The sequence below is a fragment of the Xenopus tropicalis genome, chromosome 6 (genome assembly GCF_000004195.4).
Source record: "Xenopus tropicalis strain Nigerian chromosome 6, UCB_Xtro_10.0, whole genome shotgun sequence".
Lineage (NCBI taxonomy): Eukaryota > Metazoa > Chordata > Amphibia > Anura > Pipidae > Xenopus > Xenopus tropicalis.
In genome coordinates this window covers 5,141,274-5,162,128 of record NC_030682.2, presented here as the reverse complement: position 1 = coordinate 5,162,128, position 20,855 = coordinate 5,141,274, and the positions used below count along the sequence as shown (strand labels likewise).

At 45.6% G+C, this 20,855-nt stretch overlaps 2 protein-coding genes across 3 annotated transcripts in view; both read left to right on the top strand.

Moving 5' to 3' along the window:
* LOC105945412 (zinc finger protein 665) overlaps positions 1-20,855 on the top strand; it is a 78,074-nt gene that overhangs the window by 30,547 nt on the left and 26,672 nt on the right. The window lies entirely within an intron of this gene.
* The window catches only part of LOC100216020 (uncharacterized loc100216020), a 36,358-nt gene that overhangs the window by 11,871 nt on the left and 3,632 nt on the right, over positions 1-20,855 (top strand). The window contains exons 8-13 of one of the 2 annotated variants that reach the window (XM_031903262.1): positions 1,471-3,027; positions 6,476-6,565; positions 7,278-8,266; positions 18,142-18,202; positions 18,762-18,881; positions 19,000-20,046. In XM_031903262.1, the coding sequence (XP_031759122.1) occupies positions 1,471-3,027; positions 6,476-6,565; positions 7,278-8,266; positions 18,142-18,202; positions 18,762-18,881; positions 19,000-20,046 (3,864 nt within the window). 2 annotated transcript variants of the gene reach the window in all.

Genomic DNA, 20,855 nt, shown 5'->3' with positions numbered 1-20,855 from the left:
TGAAAACCAATAGGAAAAACAACGATTCACTGAGCCCAATTCACAGAGATTTTGCGGGGAAAATAAAAAACTGAAGTCTCTAAATCACACTCTTCACATTTTGGTCTTTTGTTTTTTCCTAATAATTAAAAGTAATCACATTATTTTAAAAAAAAAAGAAAAAAAAAGTTTCCACCTTTTGAGCCTTTGTGACTTTTGCGATTTTTTTAAAACTTTTTTTTTTTTTTTTTTTTAAACTGCACAGAAACTTTGTACATTTTTAGGCAACATGTAGCCGAAGCCAATCAGATGGGTTTTGGGCTTTTGTAGGTGGTGATCTCCGTGTAAAATACTTCCCATCCCTACAAAGCCTGTGGTCAGTGTGAGTGGGGTGGCTGCTTTCAGCTCTTGCTGTTTGTATTACATGGGCCTGTGCCCCTACTGATAGGATATTATTTAAGAGTAAAGTTGGCCACACATTGGGATCTCCACCCAATATTCCCACCTACGGGTGGGCAATATCTGGATAATTCGGTCGTTTGATCCCAGGGCAAAACAATTGAATTAGAACGGGGGGTAAAGGCGCCCGTTGGTTCGGAGACCACATCAACTAAACGTTGCGGCCCCTGATATCAAGCCAGATGTAGGTCGGGCCGGCCCGTCGTTCGTGCCCATACATGGGCAAATAATCTGCCAAATTGGTCTAAGGACAGATAGCGGCAGCTAGAATCGGCCCATGTATGGCCACCTTTAGCTATGCAACAGAATTGAAAGGCCACCTAATTCTACGCAGGGGGGGAGAAAATAAGGCACCCCCAGACTGTCTCATGAGTGCCCAGGGCTGGAAAATGAGCAAGCAGACTCTCACAAGCCACCACCTCTACATGGATAACCACAGAACAATAAAATTGTCTAGCCCTCGCCCCGCTGAGTAGAAGGAGGGATCTGCCATCTCTGGGGGTTTCACTCAAATGTAATTTCAGATAAAAGGACTAATGGTGGGCCCTGGGCGCTTTAGGTGCATTTAAGAAATTACCCCTGACTGCTGTGCAATGGAACACCCTAAAAACCTGCCTGTCATTGTGTTATAACATTTCTCCTTGGCTTCTCTCTGACCTGATAATGTTTCTTTACCGCGTTGGGAAACAGATAGTGCAGAAAGATTGGTTGGTGTGAATAAGGTTAGGCAGCACTGTCCGGCTGTTCTGACTTCAAAGACAACAAGCACATGGATTGGTTGTTTAGCACTTTGCCTCTTTTATTCAGTTAAGAGCCACAGTCACGTTGCCCTGTGGGACATATACCCTCTGGAAATGTAAGAGACAATGCAAACCATTCCGGGAATTTTGTGCTTTATCCAGATGGGCAAAGGGCCAATGCAATGCTCCCATATTTAGCCCTCTCAGTAAGGTCTGACAGTCTGATGAATTGTGGGGAATTCTGTCAGTTAATCCTCTGATCTGACAGGTCTTGTTTCTTTTCTTCTGTTAGAAAACTGGCTAAATGATGAAAAGAATTGGGAGTCTGAACCCCCCACACCTTGGTTATGTCAGTTGCCAGAAGCCAGTGACTGCTCAGATACATTGGATGCAGCCAAGGAGCCATTACAGGAGGCTGGAGTATTGCTGGGGCCGGCTCCGCACAAAGCCCTGCCTTATTCTGAGGCTGGCACAAGATATGAGGATTGCTCAGCAGGCCCCAAGGCATCTGGCTTTATCTGCTGTAAATGTGGGCAAAGTTTTTCTGTTAAGAGGGACCTTCTCACTCATGACTGTAAACAGAGTGGGGACAATAACAACAAACCAATGATAGACGATGTAAAAGAAGAGCCTAGTAGCCATAAATCTCATAGACACCTTCGGCCAATAAAACATAAATTGGGCCACACAGGGGGGGAACCGTTCACATGTACAGAGTGTGGCAAAGCCTTTTCTCAAAAGAGTCACCTTCACAGACACCATATTGTCCACACAGGGGAGAAACCATTCAAGTGTGCACAGTGTGGGAAAAGATTCTCTCACAATGGAAACCTTCTTAGCCACCTGAAAATACACTCAGGGGAGAAACCATTCACTTGTACAGAATGTGGCAAAACCTTCTCTCGCAAGAGCAGCCTTCGCAGCCACCAGAAAGTCCACACGGGGGAGAAATCTTTCACTTGTATAGAATGTGGCAAAAGCTTCGGTAACAGAAGCTACCTTCACCTTCATCAGAAAATCCATGCAGGAAAGAAAGCTTTCCCCTGTACCGAATGTGGCAAGAGCTTCTATGTCAAGCGAAACCTTTGGAGGCACCAAACCATTCACACGGGGGAGAGAGATTTCACATGTAGAGAGTGCGGCAAATGTTTTTCTCAGAAGAACAATCTTTACAAACACCAGGCCGTTCACACAGGGGTTAAACCCTTCACGTGCACAGAGTGTGGTAAAAGTTTCTCTCAAAAGAGTCACCTGCATAGTCACCTGAACATTCACACAGGGGTGAAACCCTACACCTGCGCAGAGTGTGGGAAAAGCTTCTCCCACAACAGAAACCTTTACAGTCATAAAAAAATCCACACGGGGGAGAAAGCATTTACATGCACAGACTGCGGAAAGTGCTTCTCACAGAAGAGTAATCTTCTTAAACACCAGACGGTGCACACAGGGGAGAAACCATTTACATGCACAGATTGTGGGAGGAGCTTCTCTCAGAAGAGCCAGCTTCACCGACACCAGAATATCCACACAGGGGCAAAGCCCTTCACCTGTACAGAATGTGGCAAAAGCTTCTCTCTAAAGTGCAGTCTCCAGAGCCACCAGAGGATCCACACGGGGGAGAAACCATTTGCATGCTCTGAATGTGGGAAAAGCTTCTATCAGAAAAGCAATCTAAGCAAACACCAGGCCATTCACTCAGAGGAGAAACCATTCACCTGCTCAGAATGTGGGAAAGGCTTTGCTGTTAAGCGCAACCTGCAGCGACATCAGAATACTCACGCAGCCAGAAGCCGTAGAAGCACTGAGAAGGTGGGGAACCTTTCTCTGTCAGTAGCGACCATTCCAAATAGTGCATTACCCCAACAAGGATTCCTCATAAAAGAGCAGTCTACTGAGTCACAAGGAACGATTAAGATTGAGGTTCCTATGTACTGAATGTTGGAAAATACTTTCTTACGGGAGTTAAGGTCTCCATACACAGGTCGATTTGTAGCTGCCGATATGAGTCCCTTAGAGTGATTCGGCAGCTAATCGGCCCATGTATGGGCACTACCGACGGGCCTGCCCGACCCATATCTGGCCTTAAAGGAGACATATCCTATAAAAATTATGAATGTACCAGTGAATTATACTCCTCTAGATATAGAAGGATTGTGCTTAAAGTTGTGTTTCTGACACAGAAGAGAAAGAGAAATTCAACAAAAACCCCACTAGCCCCGCCCATCTGTGCCACTTCCTGCTGGCTGAATTCTCTGGATGTGCAGGGGGGGCACTCCGTACACTGCACTGTAGGATAGGAACCAATCAGCAGCTAGGCTGACCTGATAGGGAACTGAAGCCTGTCTGTGCTTGTGTGAGTTCAGGGCTGTGATTGGCTCTCCCCCTCCTACTGTGCTTCTGGCAGGGACCGTTAGGACACGCCCACCCCTCATTTCACACTGGACAGAGAAGTGATAGGATCTATAGGGAGCTCCAATAAAGGGGCCATTGTTACAGATAGGGTTAATGTTTAGCCCAAAGGGAAACCAGCACCGGATATTATTCATAATTGCCTACAAAATAAGCGTTATTCCCATTTATCCAATATGTCTCCTTTAAATCGGGCAGATTAGAAAATCTAGATTTTCCTATGCCTGTCGTTATAATTCGATCGTTTGGCCCCAGGGCCAAACGATCGAAATATCCTGTGAGCGGATCTTCTCCCGACATCACCAAGCGAGCGAATCTGCCCGTGTATGGGGACCTTTATTTAGCCAATATATGCACCTCCTGTCCCTAAAGATATGGTGACAGCTGCTTGTCCAACATCTAATACCAAACCCAATGGGATTATTTTGATGTTGCCCCTCCCTTTGCTGCTATTACAGACTTTACTCTTCTGGGAAGGTTCCTAATAGATGCTGAAACATTGTTGGGCCACAGGTGTTCTGTTGGGTTGAGTTCAGGGCTCTGTTGCCCTCAAGTTCTTCCACCCCCATTCTGTATGGGCCTCACTCACTCACAGGGGGGCAGTATTGTGCTGAAACAGGAAAGGACCTTCTCCAAACTGTTCAACAAAGTAGGAGGCACAGAATTATCATGAATGGCGCTGCCTGATGTATTGGTACCTGTGCCGGCAGTGATAGGGATGGTTAAACCCACCAGTGTGTCTGCATACATTTGGCTATATAGTGCATTCACCCAGTCCCTTTGTGTTGTTGCACTAAATAATTGTGAACCCTATAATCTTTTCAGCACAAATGTATGTTTAAGTGGCCCTTTACCTATGCAATATCATTAAACCATACGACAAAGATGTATGCGCTGCGTTATTTACGCTTTTGCTTCTATACCGTAAAGTGAACCTGCCATATTGTTTGTATTTCTATAGTCGGAGTTTCCATTTGTAGTCTGTAAAGAGTAAGTGGTTAGTATAACTATTGCACCATCCGTGCTGCCCTAATTCAGTCACCCACTACAGATCCAGACTTGCAGCGCTGGGCTCCTGAGTTCAATCCCAGCCAGGGCACTATCTTCTTGGAAATTCTGCGTTTTCCCTGTGTCTGCGTAGATTTTTTTTCCTGGTAGCCCTAGTTTCCTCCTACACCCCAAATACACACAGGCAGGTTAATTGGCTCCTGATAAAACTAACCCTAGAGTGTGTGAATTTGATAGGGCCCTTAGGGGTGTGTTTACCAAGAATGGAGATAAATATCACCGGTGAGGTTGCCTGTAGCAACCAATTAGGTCTTTGCTTTGATTTCTAACTTGTAGGTGACCTTTCAAATCTTATTGCTATGGGCAACTTTACCGGAGATATTTCTCTCCATTCTTACTAAACATACCCCTTAAGGTCACCATACACGTTAAGAATTGCTCGCTTGACCGATGCGGTACCCGATCCGACTGAATCTTTTAACCTGCCCAATCGATATCTGACCAATTTCAGGCCCCTCATTTCTGCCCCTACACGGGCCGATAAGCTGCCGAATCTGTCCAAAGGACCCATATCGGCAGCTACAATCGGCCCGTGTATGGAGACCTTTAGACTGTAAGCTCTAAACAATTCAGGATATATCAGTACTGTTAAAAACAAATAGGATAGAGCCCTAACTTCCAACTGGAAGGAAATATCTCATTTATACTAGTTTAACTTAGAACCCCTGCACAGAGCTCCTTTCCTGCTCTGGAAACAGCACCAAGGAAACTCACCAAAATGTCCCTACTCCCCCATACTAAAAAGCAGGGTTAGCAACTGCCATGTCTTGACTTCAAATACACAAACTCCTGGCCAGTGATTCCCGATCTTGGGAATGGGGTCATTAATCTGGTGTTGTAACCCATCTTCAACTAGCTTTGATTGGTCAACTGCAGAAAGATTATTCAAAGCATAAGTCTGATTGGCCGTTGTACATTGTGGCTCCAATGAAATTCACTTTTATTAATTCCCTTCTGGGATGGGTCCACTCTTATAAACTGGTTTAACAGTAAGGTCAATATGGGTTGTATTCCCTCTACGGCCCGCGGGCCATGTCTGACCCGTTGGTCTTTTTAATACGGCGTAACGCTGGCCCGTCTGTCAAATTTTAAAAGTCAATGTGGCCCTTGAGCCAAAAAGTTTGCCCACCGCTGCCCTAGAGACTAGACAAATACTGTAATATCCCTAAAAACGGGTGCAGCCAACATGGAGCCCAGCTATCGCATAGGAAACAGAATGTAATACTAAAGAGTATTTATACCTAAATCTTTCTGTTGGTTGGAGTCAGTACAAATTGAATACAAACCATTGCTCGGTATTGAAGCCCCCATTAAGCTTAAGCAACCTTTTCCCTATATGTACAAGAGCACTTTCTACTTTTATGGGTGATTTACCTAGGATGGGCAGGCTGGGATATAATGAAATTTAGGCAGGGTCCTCATGAAAGAATAGGGACATGTAGCCAATCAGACCACTGGAATAGTAATGGAGCCTTCAAGACCAGCAGGAGTTATTTATCAACATGTGCAAAGTTTGTCCAGCCTGACAACCAATGGGATGTTTCTGTTTATCAATGTAACAGCCTTAGACCAGTAAAAGCTGCCCGCTACCTGGCACAAGTTTTTGTTTCATATAACCTCACAGAAGAGCACCCCAATATCCTCACCCTGCCTAGAAACCTGCTCCTCTGTGTAATAAAGACGATACTGTACTTCCAAATGCAGGGGGGACCCCTAAACCTAAGTGTAAAGCCAAGTAAATATTAATTGCCCACAAAAAAAACTTATTTTACTATTGGATGAAGATACCTCTAACTCCTTAATCCCCTGTACATTGCCAGGTTCATTAGTGAAGTCAGACAATGAAGAGTCGGACGCTGAGGATCATGTTACTGCAGCGAATAAGGAAAGGGTTTCTCTTCCCAGAGCCGGTAAGTAGCACAAAATAGTTTTTGTTATATGTACTAAAAAGTCCTAAAAGATTGGGAATGTCTCACTATCCATTCATTTGCTATTGGTGTGTAGGCGCCATCTCAGTGCATTGTGCCTGAGTCTGAGCTTTCAGCCAGCGCTACCCATTAGAACTGCTTTCAGCTAACCTATTGTTTCTCCTACTCCCATGTAACTGGAGGAGTCCCAAGTCGGACTTGGATTTCTTACTATTGAGTGCTATTCTGATACCTACTGGGAGCTGCTATCTTGCTCCCTTCCCATTGTTCTGCTGATCGGCTGCTGGGGGTGAGGGGGGGATATCACTCCAACTTGCAGCGCAGCAGTAAAGTGAGACTGAAGTTTATGAGAGCACAGGTCACATGGCTGTGGCACCCTGGGAAATGAAGAATATGGCTAGCCCCATGGGAAAAACAGATTACAATGCAGAACTGATGGGGTTTAAGCATGTTTTCCCATGGCAGTATTGCTTTAAAGGAGAAGTAAACCTTCATATTGAGTATATTAGCCATAATAAGCCATATGCAGGCACTCTAAACAGGTTAGTATTTTTGTGCTTAATCTGCTCAGGTAATAAACAACAAATAACAGTTGTAGGGAGTTCATGTATTATTTGTTTTACTGATCACATTCATTTTTATTTATTTATTTATTTTTTTTAAACCTGCCTTGTTTGATTTATATTTAACACAGATAATGGCAGCAGTCGGAATTCTGAGACCCCCAGATCTTGGCGAAGACGCCGGAATGTTATTGTTACAGAAGCCGGTGATACATTGGATACAGCCAAGGAGCCATTGCAGGAGTCCGGCACTAGATATGACAATTGCATTACAAGCTCTGATTCATCAGGTTTTATTTGCAATAAATGTGGGAAAAGCTTCTCTCTGAATAGCGATCTCCTGACCCACCTCTGTTCCCAAGATGAGAAAGATGAGATATCTAATATACGTTCCAGAGAGAATGCAGAAGAGAAGCCTTACTTCTGTGCAGTGTGTGGGAAGCACTACAGTCGCAAGTCACATTGCCAGAGACATCAGCTGGTCCACACAGGGGAGAAACCATTCACATGCTCAGTATGTGGGAAATGCTTCTCTCTTAAGAGCAATCTGCAAAGTCACGAGCGAGTTCACACAGGGGAGAAACCATACACGTGTTCAGAATGCGGCAAAAGCTTCTCTCATAAAAGCATCCTAAACCGACATCAAAAGACTCACACGGGGGAGAAACCTTGTAAATGTTCAGAATGTGGGAAAAGCTTCTCTCACAGCAGCCACCTTCACAGACACCAGAAGATCCACACGGGGGAGAAACCATTCACCTGCACGGAATGTGGGAAACATTTCTCTCGAAAAGGCAATCTGCAGAGCCACCAGACCACTCACACGGGGGAGAAATCTTTTGTTTGCACGGAATGCGGCAAAAGCTTCTCTCAAAAAAGCAACTTGTACAGTCACCAGAAAATCCACACCGGGGAGAAACCCTACACGTGCACAGACTGTGGCAAATGCTTCTCACAGAAGGGCACTCTGTACAAACACCAGGCCATTCACACGGGAGAGAAGCGGTTCAAATGTATTGAATGTGGCAAATGCTTCACACAGAAGTGCACTCTGTACAAACACCAGACTGTTCATACCGAGAGGAACATATTACATGCGCAGAACTTAGGGGAAGATATATGAGCAGTGCTCTTACGCCAATGGAACAACAGACGAATAGAAACAAAGGGGAATATTTATCAGGCTGTGTAAAAAGTGGAGTAAAACATTAAGGGTGATGTTGCCCAGGGCAACCAATCAGCATTTAGATTTCAACAGTTAGCAACCAATCAGATGCTTTGCTTTGGTTTTCTATGAGCAACATCACCGGTAATGTTTTACTCCACTTTTTACACAGCCTGATAAATATACATGTACCAGTAACTATGTAGCACGGCTGTAGGCCACGGGGCTTCCGAGCTGCACTAAATCATGTTCTTAGATTCGTAGAATGTAGGATAATGAGTTTAATTGGAATTATTACACTAGATCAGGGTTAACAAAGACCAATGAGGGGAGCAGTAAGCCCAGTTAGTATAGACACATCTCGGTGACATATGAAATAAAACCTATACTTTGTAAATAACCTGTGTATAGTGTATGGCCTGACTCAGTACAGCAGAATGCATCAGGCTTTCCAGTACTTCCAGTACAGATCCATGAGAACAACAGGGAAAACTCTGCATACAATAAAAATGCCAATATATCCATTGATAAAGGAAAGTGTTTTCTGTCCTGACTGACCCTGGGCTGCTCTCTTTCCCATAGCCTTCCAGATAGGTAGGGCTTTACCTGACTGGGAGAACTAATCTCTATGGTCTATAGCAGGGATCCCCAACCTTTCTTACTCGGGAGCCACAGTCAAATGTAAAAAGACTTGGGGAGCAACACAAGCACCATAAAAGTTCATGGAGGAGCCAAATAAGGGCTGTGATTGGCTATTAGAGGCCTCTATGCACCCTATCAGCTTACAGGGGCTTTATTTGGTACTAAATCTTGTTTTTATTCAACCAAAACTTGCCCCCGAGTCAGGAATTCAAAAATAACTCCCTGGTTTGGGGGCACTGAGAGCAACACCCAAGGGGTTGGGGAGCAACATGTTGCCCCCGAGTCACTGGTTGAGGATCACTGGTCTATAGTGACAAATGTCCCTACCATTGGATTAATTTATTAAAATATTTCCCCCCAAAACTCTACTAGCCCCGCCCATATGTTTCGCTTCCTGCTGCCTCCTTTCCCAGGCTGTGCAGGGGGGCCGGCGGCACTGTAGGATAGGAACCAATCAGCAGCTAGGCTGACCTGATAGGGAACTGAAGCCTGTCTGTGCTTGTGTGAGTGCAGGGCTGTGATTGGCTGTCCCCCTCCTACTGTGCTTCTGGCAGGGACCGTTAGGACACGCCCACCCCTCATGTGAAACCCAGACAGGGACCTGAGAGGATCTATAGGGAGCTCCAATAAAGGGGCCATTGTTACAGATAGGGTTAATGTTTAGCCCAAAGGGAAACCAGCACCGGATATTATTCATAATTGCCTACAGGGTTAGGGTTTTTTTTTTTCATTTATCCTTCTTTAAATGAGGGTCTTTGTTGAGGGCCTCTGGGGGTTATACCCTATATGGACAATAGCTTAGAGCCATGATTGCTATTTATTAATAGCTGAGCATTTGGGAATAGTTATACATTTTATTTACTTTTTTTTTTTAATTGATTTAACTACTATTTGAGGAGATGGAGTTGGCCTGAATGGCTGCCTTGCTTGCTGGAACATGCCTTGAGTCCCATGAGAGAAAAGCCCAATATAAATGATTCCTTTCTCTTTGATGCTCGGCATAGGAACAGTTTGGTATCAGCAGGCAGGCCAGACAGACTGATAGGGGCTATACACACGCAAGGCCAACTTGGCTTTGTTCCATTCATTGAGGCTGAAGGGTTGGAACAGCTGGTAGAAAAAAGGAGCTGCAGAGAAATTTTGTGGTAGAACAATAATTTTCGATCCATCGTGATTACAGGATTATCAGCCTAAACGCTTGCCAGACTAGTCGTACATTAGGGTTGCCCCCTGTCTGGGTTTGACCTGGATTTTCGGAAGGGCTGCCCGTGTCAAAAACTCCTACCCCGCCCCTGTGATATCATGGCCCTGCCCCTCCCTGCCTCACAACATCATGGCCCGCCTCCTCCCCGCCCCCATGATGGCACCCCCGCCCCTGCCCGACTAAGAAAGCCGGCAGAGGTGGCAACCCTATCGTACATACCCAGATGTTGGGCAGTATAATCCTAACCACTTCCAGTGCCTGAATAAATCCAACAAAGATCTTTAGCGAGGGATGCAATGAAACCAGGATTTGGTTTGGCCGAGCCAAATGGGAAGCTTTTTACATGACTTTAGGGCAGACATTTAGGAAAATTGCAGAAAAAATATTCTTTGCTTCTCTGGATGCTAGTTTACATTTGCAAATATGGGCTTCAATTAGGTTCAGGATTTGACAAACCCAGCATGAAAGATTTAGGATTTGGTTAAATGCCACAAATGAGGGTTTGGAGCATCCCTAGTAGTGATGAGCGAATCTCATCGGTGTAGTTTCGCTTTGCTGAAAAATCTGAGAAACAGTAAAAATATTTAGCAAAATGCATTAAAGTCAATGGCCATTTTTTTTTTTACAGTTCCTGCTTTTTTGCAGCAATTTGTAGTCTATGGGTATTTTTTTCAAGTAAAAATTGTTGAAAAATGTCACACCCTACAGGTCCTTTTCAAAAAATTAGCATATTGTGATAAAGTTCATTATTTTCTGTAATGTACTGATAAACATTAGACTTTCATATATTTTAGATTCATTACACACAACTGAAGTAGTTCAAGCCTTTTCTTGTTTTAATATTGATGATTGTGGCATACAGCTCATGGAAACCCAAAATTCCTATCTCAAAAAATTAGCATATCATGAAAAGGTTCTCTAAATGAGCTATTAACCTAATCATCTGAATCAACAAATTAACTCTAAAAACCTGCAAAAGATTCCTGAGGCTTTTAAAAACTCCCAGCCTGGTTCATTACTCAAAACCGCAATCATGGGTAAGACTGCCGACCTGACTGCTGTCCAGAAGGCCATCATTGACACCCTCAAGCAAGAGGGTAAGACACAGAAAGAAATTTCTGAACAAATAGGCTGTTCCCAGAGTGCTGTATCAAGGCACCTCAGTGGGAAGTCTGTGGGAAGGAAAAAGTGTGGCAGAAAATGCTGCACAACGAGAAGAGGTGACTGGGCCCTGAGGAAGATTGTGGAGAAGGACCGATTCCTGACCTTGGGGACCTGCGGAAGCAGTGGACTGAGTCTGGAGTAGAAACATCCAGAGCCACCGTGTACAGGCGCGTGCAGGAAATGGGCTACAGGTGCTGCATTCCCCAGGTCAAGCCACTTTTGAACCAGAAACAGCGGCAGAAGCGCCTGACCTGGGCTACAGAGAAGCAGCACTGGACTGTTGCTCAGTGGTCCAAAGTATGTCATTCGGAAATCAAGGTGCCAGAGTCTGGAGGAAGACTGGGGAGAGGGAAATGCCAAAATGCCTGAAGTCCAGTGTCAAGTACCCACAGTCAGTGATGGTCTGGGGTGCCATGTCAGCTGCTGGTGTTGGTCCACTGTGTTTTATCAAGGGCAGGGTCAATGCAGCTAGCTATCAGGAGATTTTGGAGCACTTCATGCTTCCATCTGCTGAAAAGCTTTATGTAGATGAAGATTTCATTTTTCAGCACGACCTGGCACCTGCTCACAGTGCCAAAACCACTGGTAAATGGTTTACTGACCATGGTATTACTGTGCTCAATTGGCCTGCCAACTCTCCTGACCTGAACCCCATAGAGAATCTGTGGGATATTGTGAAGAGAAAGTTGAGAGACACAAGACCCAACACTCTGGATGAGCTTAAGGCCGCTATTGAAGCATCCTGGGCCTCCATAACACCTGAGCAGTGCCACAGGCTGATTGCCTCCATGCCACGCCACATTGAAGCAGTCATTTCTGCAAAAGGATTCCCGACCAAGTATTGAGTGCATAACTGAACATAATTATTTGAAGGTTGACTTTTTTTGTATTAAAAACACTTTTTTTTTATTGGGCGGATGAAATATGCTAATTTTTTGAGATAGGAATTTTGGGTTTTCATGAGCTGTATGCCACAATCATCAATATTAAAACAAGAAAAGGTTTGAACTACTTCAGTTGTGTGTAATGAATCTAAAATATATGAAAGTCTAATGTTTATCAGTACATTACAGAAAATAATGAACTTTATCACAATATGCTAATTTTTTGAAAAGGACCTGTAGATGTAACTCTATCTAACATCTAGTGGCTTAGATATTGCTGCTGTCCCACTTCCATTAAAGGAGACATATAGGATAAATGGGGAAACCCCTAACCCTGTAGGCAATTATGAATAATATCCGGTGCTAGTTTCCCTTTGGGCTAAACATTAACCCTATCTGTAACAATGGCCCCTTTATTGGAGCTCCCTATAGATCCTCTCAGGTCCCTGTCTGGGTTTCACATGAGGGGTGGGCGTGTCCTAACGGTCCCTGCCAGAAGCACAGTAGGAGGGGGAGAGCCAATCACAGCCCTGCACTCACACAAGCACAGACTTCAGTTCCCTATCAGGTCAGCCTAGCTGCTGATTGGTTCCTATCCTACAGTGCAGGGTACGGAGGGCCGCCGGCTCCCCAGCTCATCCAGAGAATTCAGCCAGCAGGAAGTGGAACGGATGGGCGGGGCTAGTGGGGTTTTGTGGAATTTATCAATAAATTAGTCAGAAACACAACTTTTTAAAGCACAATCCTTCTATATTTATAGGAGTATAATTCACTGGTAGGGATGTAATGAACCTCAAAAAAAAAGTTTGCGAACTTACGCCAAAAAGTGAGAACATTTGCGAACTCCATAGACTTCAATGGGAAGGCGAACTTTAATACCTAGAAAAGCCATTTCTGGCCAGAAAACTGATTTTAAAGTTGTTTAAAGGGTGCCACGACCTGGACAGGGGCATGCGGGGGGGGATCAAGGGCAAAAACTTCTCTGAAAAATACTTTGTTGACACAGCGTTGCGTAAAAACGCAAGCTATTCCTATGTATATGCAAAGGCAGCTGGCAGACCTAGCGGAAATATGCTGCGTTTTTTGCTATTTCGCACTATTAGCACCATGGAAACGGGATTTGAAAAACGCCATGTGTGGCTTGTGCTGCGTTTTTAGGCCTAGAAAAAACGCAGCGGAAAAACGCCACGCGAACCCAAATTGCGAACATACGCGAAAAGTTCGCAAACTTGCGGACTTGCGAACACCCGATGTTCGTGCGAATTAGTTCGCTACATCTCTATTCACTGGTACATTCATCATTTTTATAGGATATGTCTCCTTTAAATGTGGCAGATAATAGCCTCTGGTACAGTTACACCTACCCACACCCCTCATCCTCCTGCCTGGGGTAAGTACATACTTTTATTTAGATGGTAATATCCTTATGAGATGTACATGACTAATCGTATTACCTCTGTGCATCTGGGCAGGGGACTCTCTGGGCCTCCCACCCACCACACACACAGATATATTATCATAATAAGGAATGTATATAAAGGCATGTATCTCTTCTGTATCCTACCCCTATTCTCCCCGTAAGGTGTTTATCTAAAAACCCCAAACTCATTGTTAGTTACCAGGAGCTGTTTTTGCCGCCGCTAGTAACCTGAGGGGGGCGCACTTCATGGAAGCAGCGCCTCTGGGGCTGGTTAATTGGCATTACCTGCTGACTGGCTGCTGATTTATACCCATAGAGCCAGCTGAGCCTCAGCAATACCCCACATTCAGAGAAACTATATTATATTATATACTGGTTAGAGGAGACTATGCCTCGTTTGTGTATGGATTTATATGTTCATCCACAGAGAGCCAGAGGGAGCTCAGAAGGCCTGTCGGCAAGTTCTGCTAAATGGCAGGTAGAGGGCAGATATTAAACGGGTTGTTTACCTTTAAGTTAACTTTTAGTATCATGTAGAGAGTGATAGTCTTAAATATATATATATATTTTTATTGTTATTTGTGGGTTTTTTCTATTATTTTACTATTCAGCAACCAGGGTAGGACTGGGCCGCCGGGACACCGGGAAAAATCCTCCAGAACACTCCTCCCCTGACACGTCAAATTTATGCGCTCGGGGGAGGACGTCAGGTGGGGGCCCTGCGAGGGGGGTTAGGGGGGCTCCTACAGGGGGGGTTAGAGGACGCGCCCGGCTGAGTGCACCTGCAGGGACCCTGGGACAGGAGCCCCGGTGGGCCCTTCACACCCCAGTCTGACCCTGTCAGCAACTCTCCATTTTGGAATTTTAGCTATCTGGTTGCTAGGGTCCAACTGACCTTAGCAACCAGGGACTTTGTAAGGTAGAGTTGCAATGATAAACTGGAATATGAATAGTAGATGGTCTGAATAGAAAGGTAAGTTTGCAGCGAATTTACGCATTTTGCCATTGGTGAATTGTTTTGCAAAACCCGGGAAAATTTGTTGTGGAAAAATTCATCGGGCATCAAAAAAATTTCACTGTGCGTCAAATTGGGCGCAGTCGTGTAAAACCACAGGCGGAAAAAAAGACAAAAAAATTGTGTAACAAATGCGTTTATGGTTATTAAAAGTAACAAAAACAATAAAATGGGGGCCTTATAGAGCGGTAGTTTTTGTGCTGCCTGGGTCAGTGACCCCCATTTGAAAGCTGGAAGGAGTCGGCAAAAAATTAAAAAACTGTACAAAATAATTAATGAAGACCAACTGAAACGTTGCTTACTATTGGCCATTCTATAACAAGGTGACCTACCCCTTTAACAGAGGTGGGCAGCAGAAATGCCGGGGATTACTCCTCCCTTCCTAGCATAAAACAGCGCTACTGACTGCAGCCAATTGAGAATGTCAGCTGGTTTGACAAAAAGGCTTCCAAACGTTGCTAGGCAACCGCATGACTTCCACTGCGCATGTGCGGGGTTTGGGAGCTGAAGGGGCGGTATCTAGCGAGACGCAGTCTGTGCAAACATGTCATCCGCAGCCCGGACTGGGATAGGGGAGTCTGCCCAGGGAATAGCGAGCAGCTGCTTCAACTGTTCCGCAAATCGGATTTGTATGAGTTTAATATAGTGATATTACTCAGTAAATAATTTCTCTATTTGCCTCCCTAATGGGCGGGGCTTAGAGATGCCAGGACATCCCCAGTACCCAGCAGGGATTAGAGCTGAAATGTGAGGGGATCCACTGAGGGACCGGCTGGGGATTGTGTCCTGCTGCCCCTGTAACTCCCTCCCCTGTGTCCCTGGCATTGTCCCTCCCCTGCACTCACATCTCCAGCCTGGGCTACTGGGTAAGTGCTTTTCCCTCCTCCTCCTCCTCCTCCTCCTCTTCCTCCCTGCACTGTCTGTGGGACTGGGGGTTAATCCCGCTGCAGGGGCCGATAGAGAGGGGCGGCTGTGGGACTGGGGGTTAATCCCGCTGCAGGGGCCGATAGAGAGGGGCGGCTGTGGGACTGGGGGTTAATCCCGCTGCAGGGGCTGATAGAGAGGGGCGGCTGTGGGACTGGGGGTTAATCCCACTGCAGGGGCTGATAGAGAGGGGCGGCTGTGGGACTGGGGGTTAATCCCGCTGCAGGGGCTGATAGAGAGGGGCGGCTGTGGGACTGGGGGTTAATCCCGCTGCAGGGGCTGATAGAGAGGGGCGGCTGTGGGACTGGGGGTTAATCCCGCTGCAGGGGCTGATAGAGAGGGGCGGCTGTGGGACTGGGGGTTAATCCCGCTGCAGGGGCCGATAGAGAGGGGCGGCTGTGGGACTGGGGGTTAATCCCGCTGCAGGGGCCGATAGAGAGGGGCGGCTGTGGGACTGGGGGTTAATCCCGCTGCAGGGGCCGATAGAGAGGGGCGGCTGTGGGACTGGGGGTTAATCCCGCTGCAGGGGCCGATAGAGAGGGGCGGCTGTGGGACTGGTGGTTAATCCCGCTGCAGGGGCCGATAGAGAGGGGCGGCTGTGGGACTGGGGGTTAATCCCGCTGCAGGGGCCGATAGAGAGGGGCGGCTGTGGGACTGGGGGTTAATCCCGCTGCAGGGGCTGATAGAGAGGGGCGGCTGTGGGACTGGGGGTTAATCCCGCTGCAGGGGCTGATAGAGAGGGGCGGCTGTGGGACTGGGGGTTAATCCCGCTGCAGGGGCCGATAGAGAGGGGCGGCTGTGGGACTGGGGGTTAATCCCGCTGCAGGGGCCGATAGAGAGGGGCGGCTGTGGGACTGGGGGTTAATCCCGCTGCAGGGGCTGATAGAGAGGGGCGGCTGTGGGACTGGGGGTTAATCCCGCTGTGTAAGTGACAGGGTCTTTTAAAGGAGACATATCCTATAAAAATTATGAATGTGCCAGGGAATTATACTCCTCTAGATATAGAAGGATTGTGCTTAAAAAGTTGTGTTTCTGACTGATTTATTGAGAAATTCCACAAAAACCCCCACTAGCCCCGCCCATCTGTTCCACTTCCTGCTGGCTGAATTCTCTGGATGAGCTGGGGAGCCGGCGGCCCTCCGTACCCTGCACTGTAGGATAGGAACCAATCAGCTGCTAGGCTGACCTGATAGGGAACTGAAGCCTGTCTGTGCTTGTGTGACTGCAGGGCTGTGATTGGCTCTCCCCCTCCTACTGTGCTTCTGGCAGGGACCGTTAGGACACGCCCACTCTCCATTTCAAACTCTGACAGAGAAGAGATAGGATCTATAGGGAGCTCCAATAAAGGGGCCATTGTTACAGACAGGATTAATGTTTAGCCCAAAGGGAAACCAGCACCGTATATTATTCATAATTGCCTACAAAATTAGGGTTTTCCCATTTATCCAATATGTCTCCTTTAACACTGATCACCAGGACATCTCATAAACAGATGGGATCTGACCGTAATCTGCTGCCTGCTTGTACACTGCAGATAATTACGCTCACAGTATATATATATATAATCTCATTAAATTCCATGGGACTTTTTTATGTGGCATTGATTATTACTAGGTAGTTATTGTTTCTCTACCTAATATATCTCTCTATATATCTGAATTGTGAACTTGCACCTTTGAATTGGCTCAGTATATGTACTCACAGTAATACACCTCTACTCCTGTCACTGGTACATTATAAGGATGATACCACAGTGCCACAAAAAGTACATTTAATTAAACTGCACTGAATTTTAAGGTGTCCATACACGCACTGATATTATCATATGAAAGACGTTTCGTACAATATTTGGTGGGTTGACAAGGTTACTGATATCGGCAAAAGCCTTGGATTTTGGTCATCTCATCGATTAGCCAAGGTGGAAAATTTTTATTGGGGGTGCAGTGGCACTCAGTACAGTACTGTAGGATAGGAACCAATCAGCAGCTAGGCTTCCCTGATAGGGAACTGAAGCCTGTCTGTGCTTGTGTGACTGCAGGGCTGTGATTGGCTCTCCCTCTCCTACTGTGCTTCTGGCAGGGACCGTTAGGACACGCCCACCCCTCATGTGAAACCCAGACAGGGACCTGAGAGGATCTATAGGGAGCTCCAATAAAGGGGCCATTGTTACAGATAGGGTTAATGTTTAGCCCAAAGGGAAACCAGCACCGGATATTATTCATAATTGCCTACAAGTTGAGGTTTTTTGCTTTATCTCATATGCTTTATCCTATATGTCTCCTTTAATGTTGAATCTTCAGATAGGGGTAGAATTCTGTTGTTTCTATCTGCATATCTGACGATTCAGCTCTCACGCTAGTGGAGTTGCAGGAAAGATTGTTATTGTAACACGTATGGGCACCTTTCAGAAGCACAAAGGAGAGTGATCAAATGGAGCAATATGAGCAGTTGGGAGGGGTTGGGATCTGCTGCCAGTGAGTGGATCTAACTGGCGATACCTTGACGGTTGAATGTGTAGTTATTTTATACTGACATTTTTTCTTTCCTTTATTTGCTTTATTTTCCTATCAGTGATGCTGGAATATGAAGGAACACTTGACCCCAATAAAGAATGAGAGGGATTCAGTTTCCGGGGCTGGTGAGTAACTGCCCAGTATTAAATCCCTGTCACTTTACAGAAAGCTCACAGGTCACTAGGAAATATCTTATCTGTCATCTGGATCAATTAGTCAGCTGCATTTGATTTGTGACTTATTTACTAGCATGTCCGGGAGTACTAGTGACTTAAAATGAGGCCCATACTGGCAATCCGGGGCTGCCGAAGATGCCATAGACAGTCATTATTTATTGGGCTAGTGGGGGGGCTGTTTGACTCTCAGTCCAGACCTTATAAAAGGAGGAGGGGTTTAGAGGTGCTTCCATCAGCTAAGCTGAATAGTAATATATATATTTTATTATACCTAAAGGTAATTCTTTAACACCGGCCTAACCAGTACCACTGGCCAATTACAAGATTACAAGTGCGGCTCTAGCCAATATTCTAGCCAATATTCTAGCCAATTTCAAATGTCAGACAGAGAACAGTGAGATAAGACTATGTATATAATATAAGTATATGTGTATAAGGCTTATGTTGGCGCTTTATAAATAAATGTTAATAATAATAAAGGCTGCCATGTTCCTGTGTGCTCTTCCAGAAGGTTTCCCAGAGGCTGATTCAGAAATATTACAGATAAAGATCAAGGAAGAAGAAGAACTGGACTTTGATTATCATGAGAACCCAGAGGAAAGTTCTGCAGATACACTTACTGACAGGGGTAAGTAGCCTGGGATTGTGCCATTGCTAGGGATGGCTTTGTGTTTGTCTGTGATGGTCAGTAACACAGATTTGTGAGAAATACTTCCTTTCCTAACTTGTCTTGTGTTTTTTGTTAGACAGTTACATAAATGGCAAAAGAAATTGTAACCCTGAGACCCCCAGGCTTTGGTTAAGGCACCAGAGCCCCCCAGGACTGGAAGCCAATGATCATTTGAATACATTGGATACAGCCAAGGAGCCGTCACAGAAAGTATTGTCTGGAACTGACTCTGAGTGTGACACAAACAGCTCCGAAGCCTCATCTTTCATGAGCAATAAGTGTGGAGAAAGTTTCTCAGAGATCAGTCACATCTGCACAGAGACCGGGAATGATAGTTATACTGACAAACATACAGTAGAGAATGCAGTAAATAAACCTTTTTCCTGTATAACATGTGGGAAGCATTATAGTAGTAAGTCCAAATTCCAACGGCACCAGTTGGTTCATAGCGGAGAGAAGCGATTTGCCTGTACGGAATGTAGGAAAAGCTTCTATACCAACAGCCACCTCCAGAGACACCTGATCATCCACACAGGGGAGAAACCATTCAGATGCACGGAATGTGGGAAAAGCTTCAATGTGCAGAGCAATCTCTACATCCACCAGAAAATTCACAAAGCAGAGAAGCCTTATAAATGTGCTGATTGTGGGAAAAGCTTCTCCCTAAAGGGCAATCTTAACACCCACCAGAGAATCCACACAGGGGAAAAGCCTTTCACATGCATGGAATGTGGGAAAAGTTTTATCAAAAAGAATTATCTACAAAATCACCAGAAAAGCCACACAGGGGAGAAACCATTTAGCTGCACTTTGTGTTGGAAAGGCTTCTGCAGCAAGCAAACCCTTGTGACACACCTGAGGATTCACACGGGGGAGAAGCCTTTCTCTTGTATGGAATGTGGGAAATGTTTTCTCAGAAAGAGCTACCTCCGTAATCACCAGAAAAGCCACACTGGGGAGAAACCATTCACTTGCACGGAATGTGGCAAAGGCTTCTATGATAAGCGCAGCCTTTGGAGACACCATAGTGTTCATACAGGAGTGAAAGCTTTTGCATGTGCCCAGTGTGGGAAAAGCTTCTCGCAAAAGTGCAGCCTGCACAGTCATCAGTACATCTGTACAGGTAAGAAACCATTCCCATAGCACAGAATGGGGCAACACTTTCTCTGAAATTAGCAGCTTTTATTGTCACCAAGGTTCTTTTGCAGAAAGCGTGCCCCTTATATTATTATTATAAGTAATTACTTTCTTCCTCACTTCTGTTTTGGGGTCAGAGTAGAGGTACGTTCCCTGAGTAGAGGTACGTTTCCTGAGTAGAGGCACGTTCCCTGAGTAGAGGCACGTTCCCTGAGTAGAGGCACGTTCCCTGAGTAGAGGCACGTTCCCTGAGTAGAGGCACGTTCCCTGAGTAGAGGCACGTTCCCTGAGTAGAGGCACGTTCCCTGAGTAGAGGCACGTTCCCTGAGTAGAGGCACGTTCCCTGAGTAGAGGCACGTTCCCTGAGTAGAGGCACGTTCCCTGAGTAGAGGCTCGTTCCCTGAGTAGAGGTTCGTTCCCTACTTGGTTTGCTGGAGTCGTTCTGCTTTAGTTGCTTCTACTTCTAACCAATTCCCTTTGCCACCCCAACTGGCCAGTTGTTGAGTCTTTACTCTATCTAGGTCTATCTAGGAGCTGTCATACTGCTTCTAATGTACATGCCTGTGTTTAGTAGGAGATACAATATACAGCTCTAGCTGAACTAGGGAAGTGGCCCGATCACTTCAGCTACAGCCAGTGCTTCTGTAAATGGAAGATGTCACTGATATCTTGGATTCAATGGTCTATGTGCCTCATCGTTTTTTTGTTGGTCTCACAACCTCTCATTGACTTCATAGTATATATTATATACCTAACCCTTTTCCTCTAAGAACCCCTGTGTCCAGCAGTTTTCAA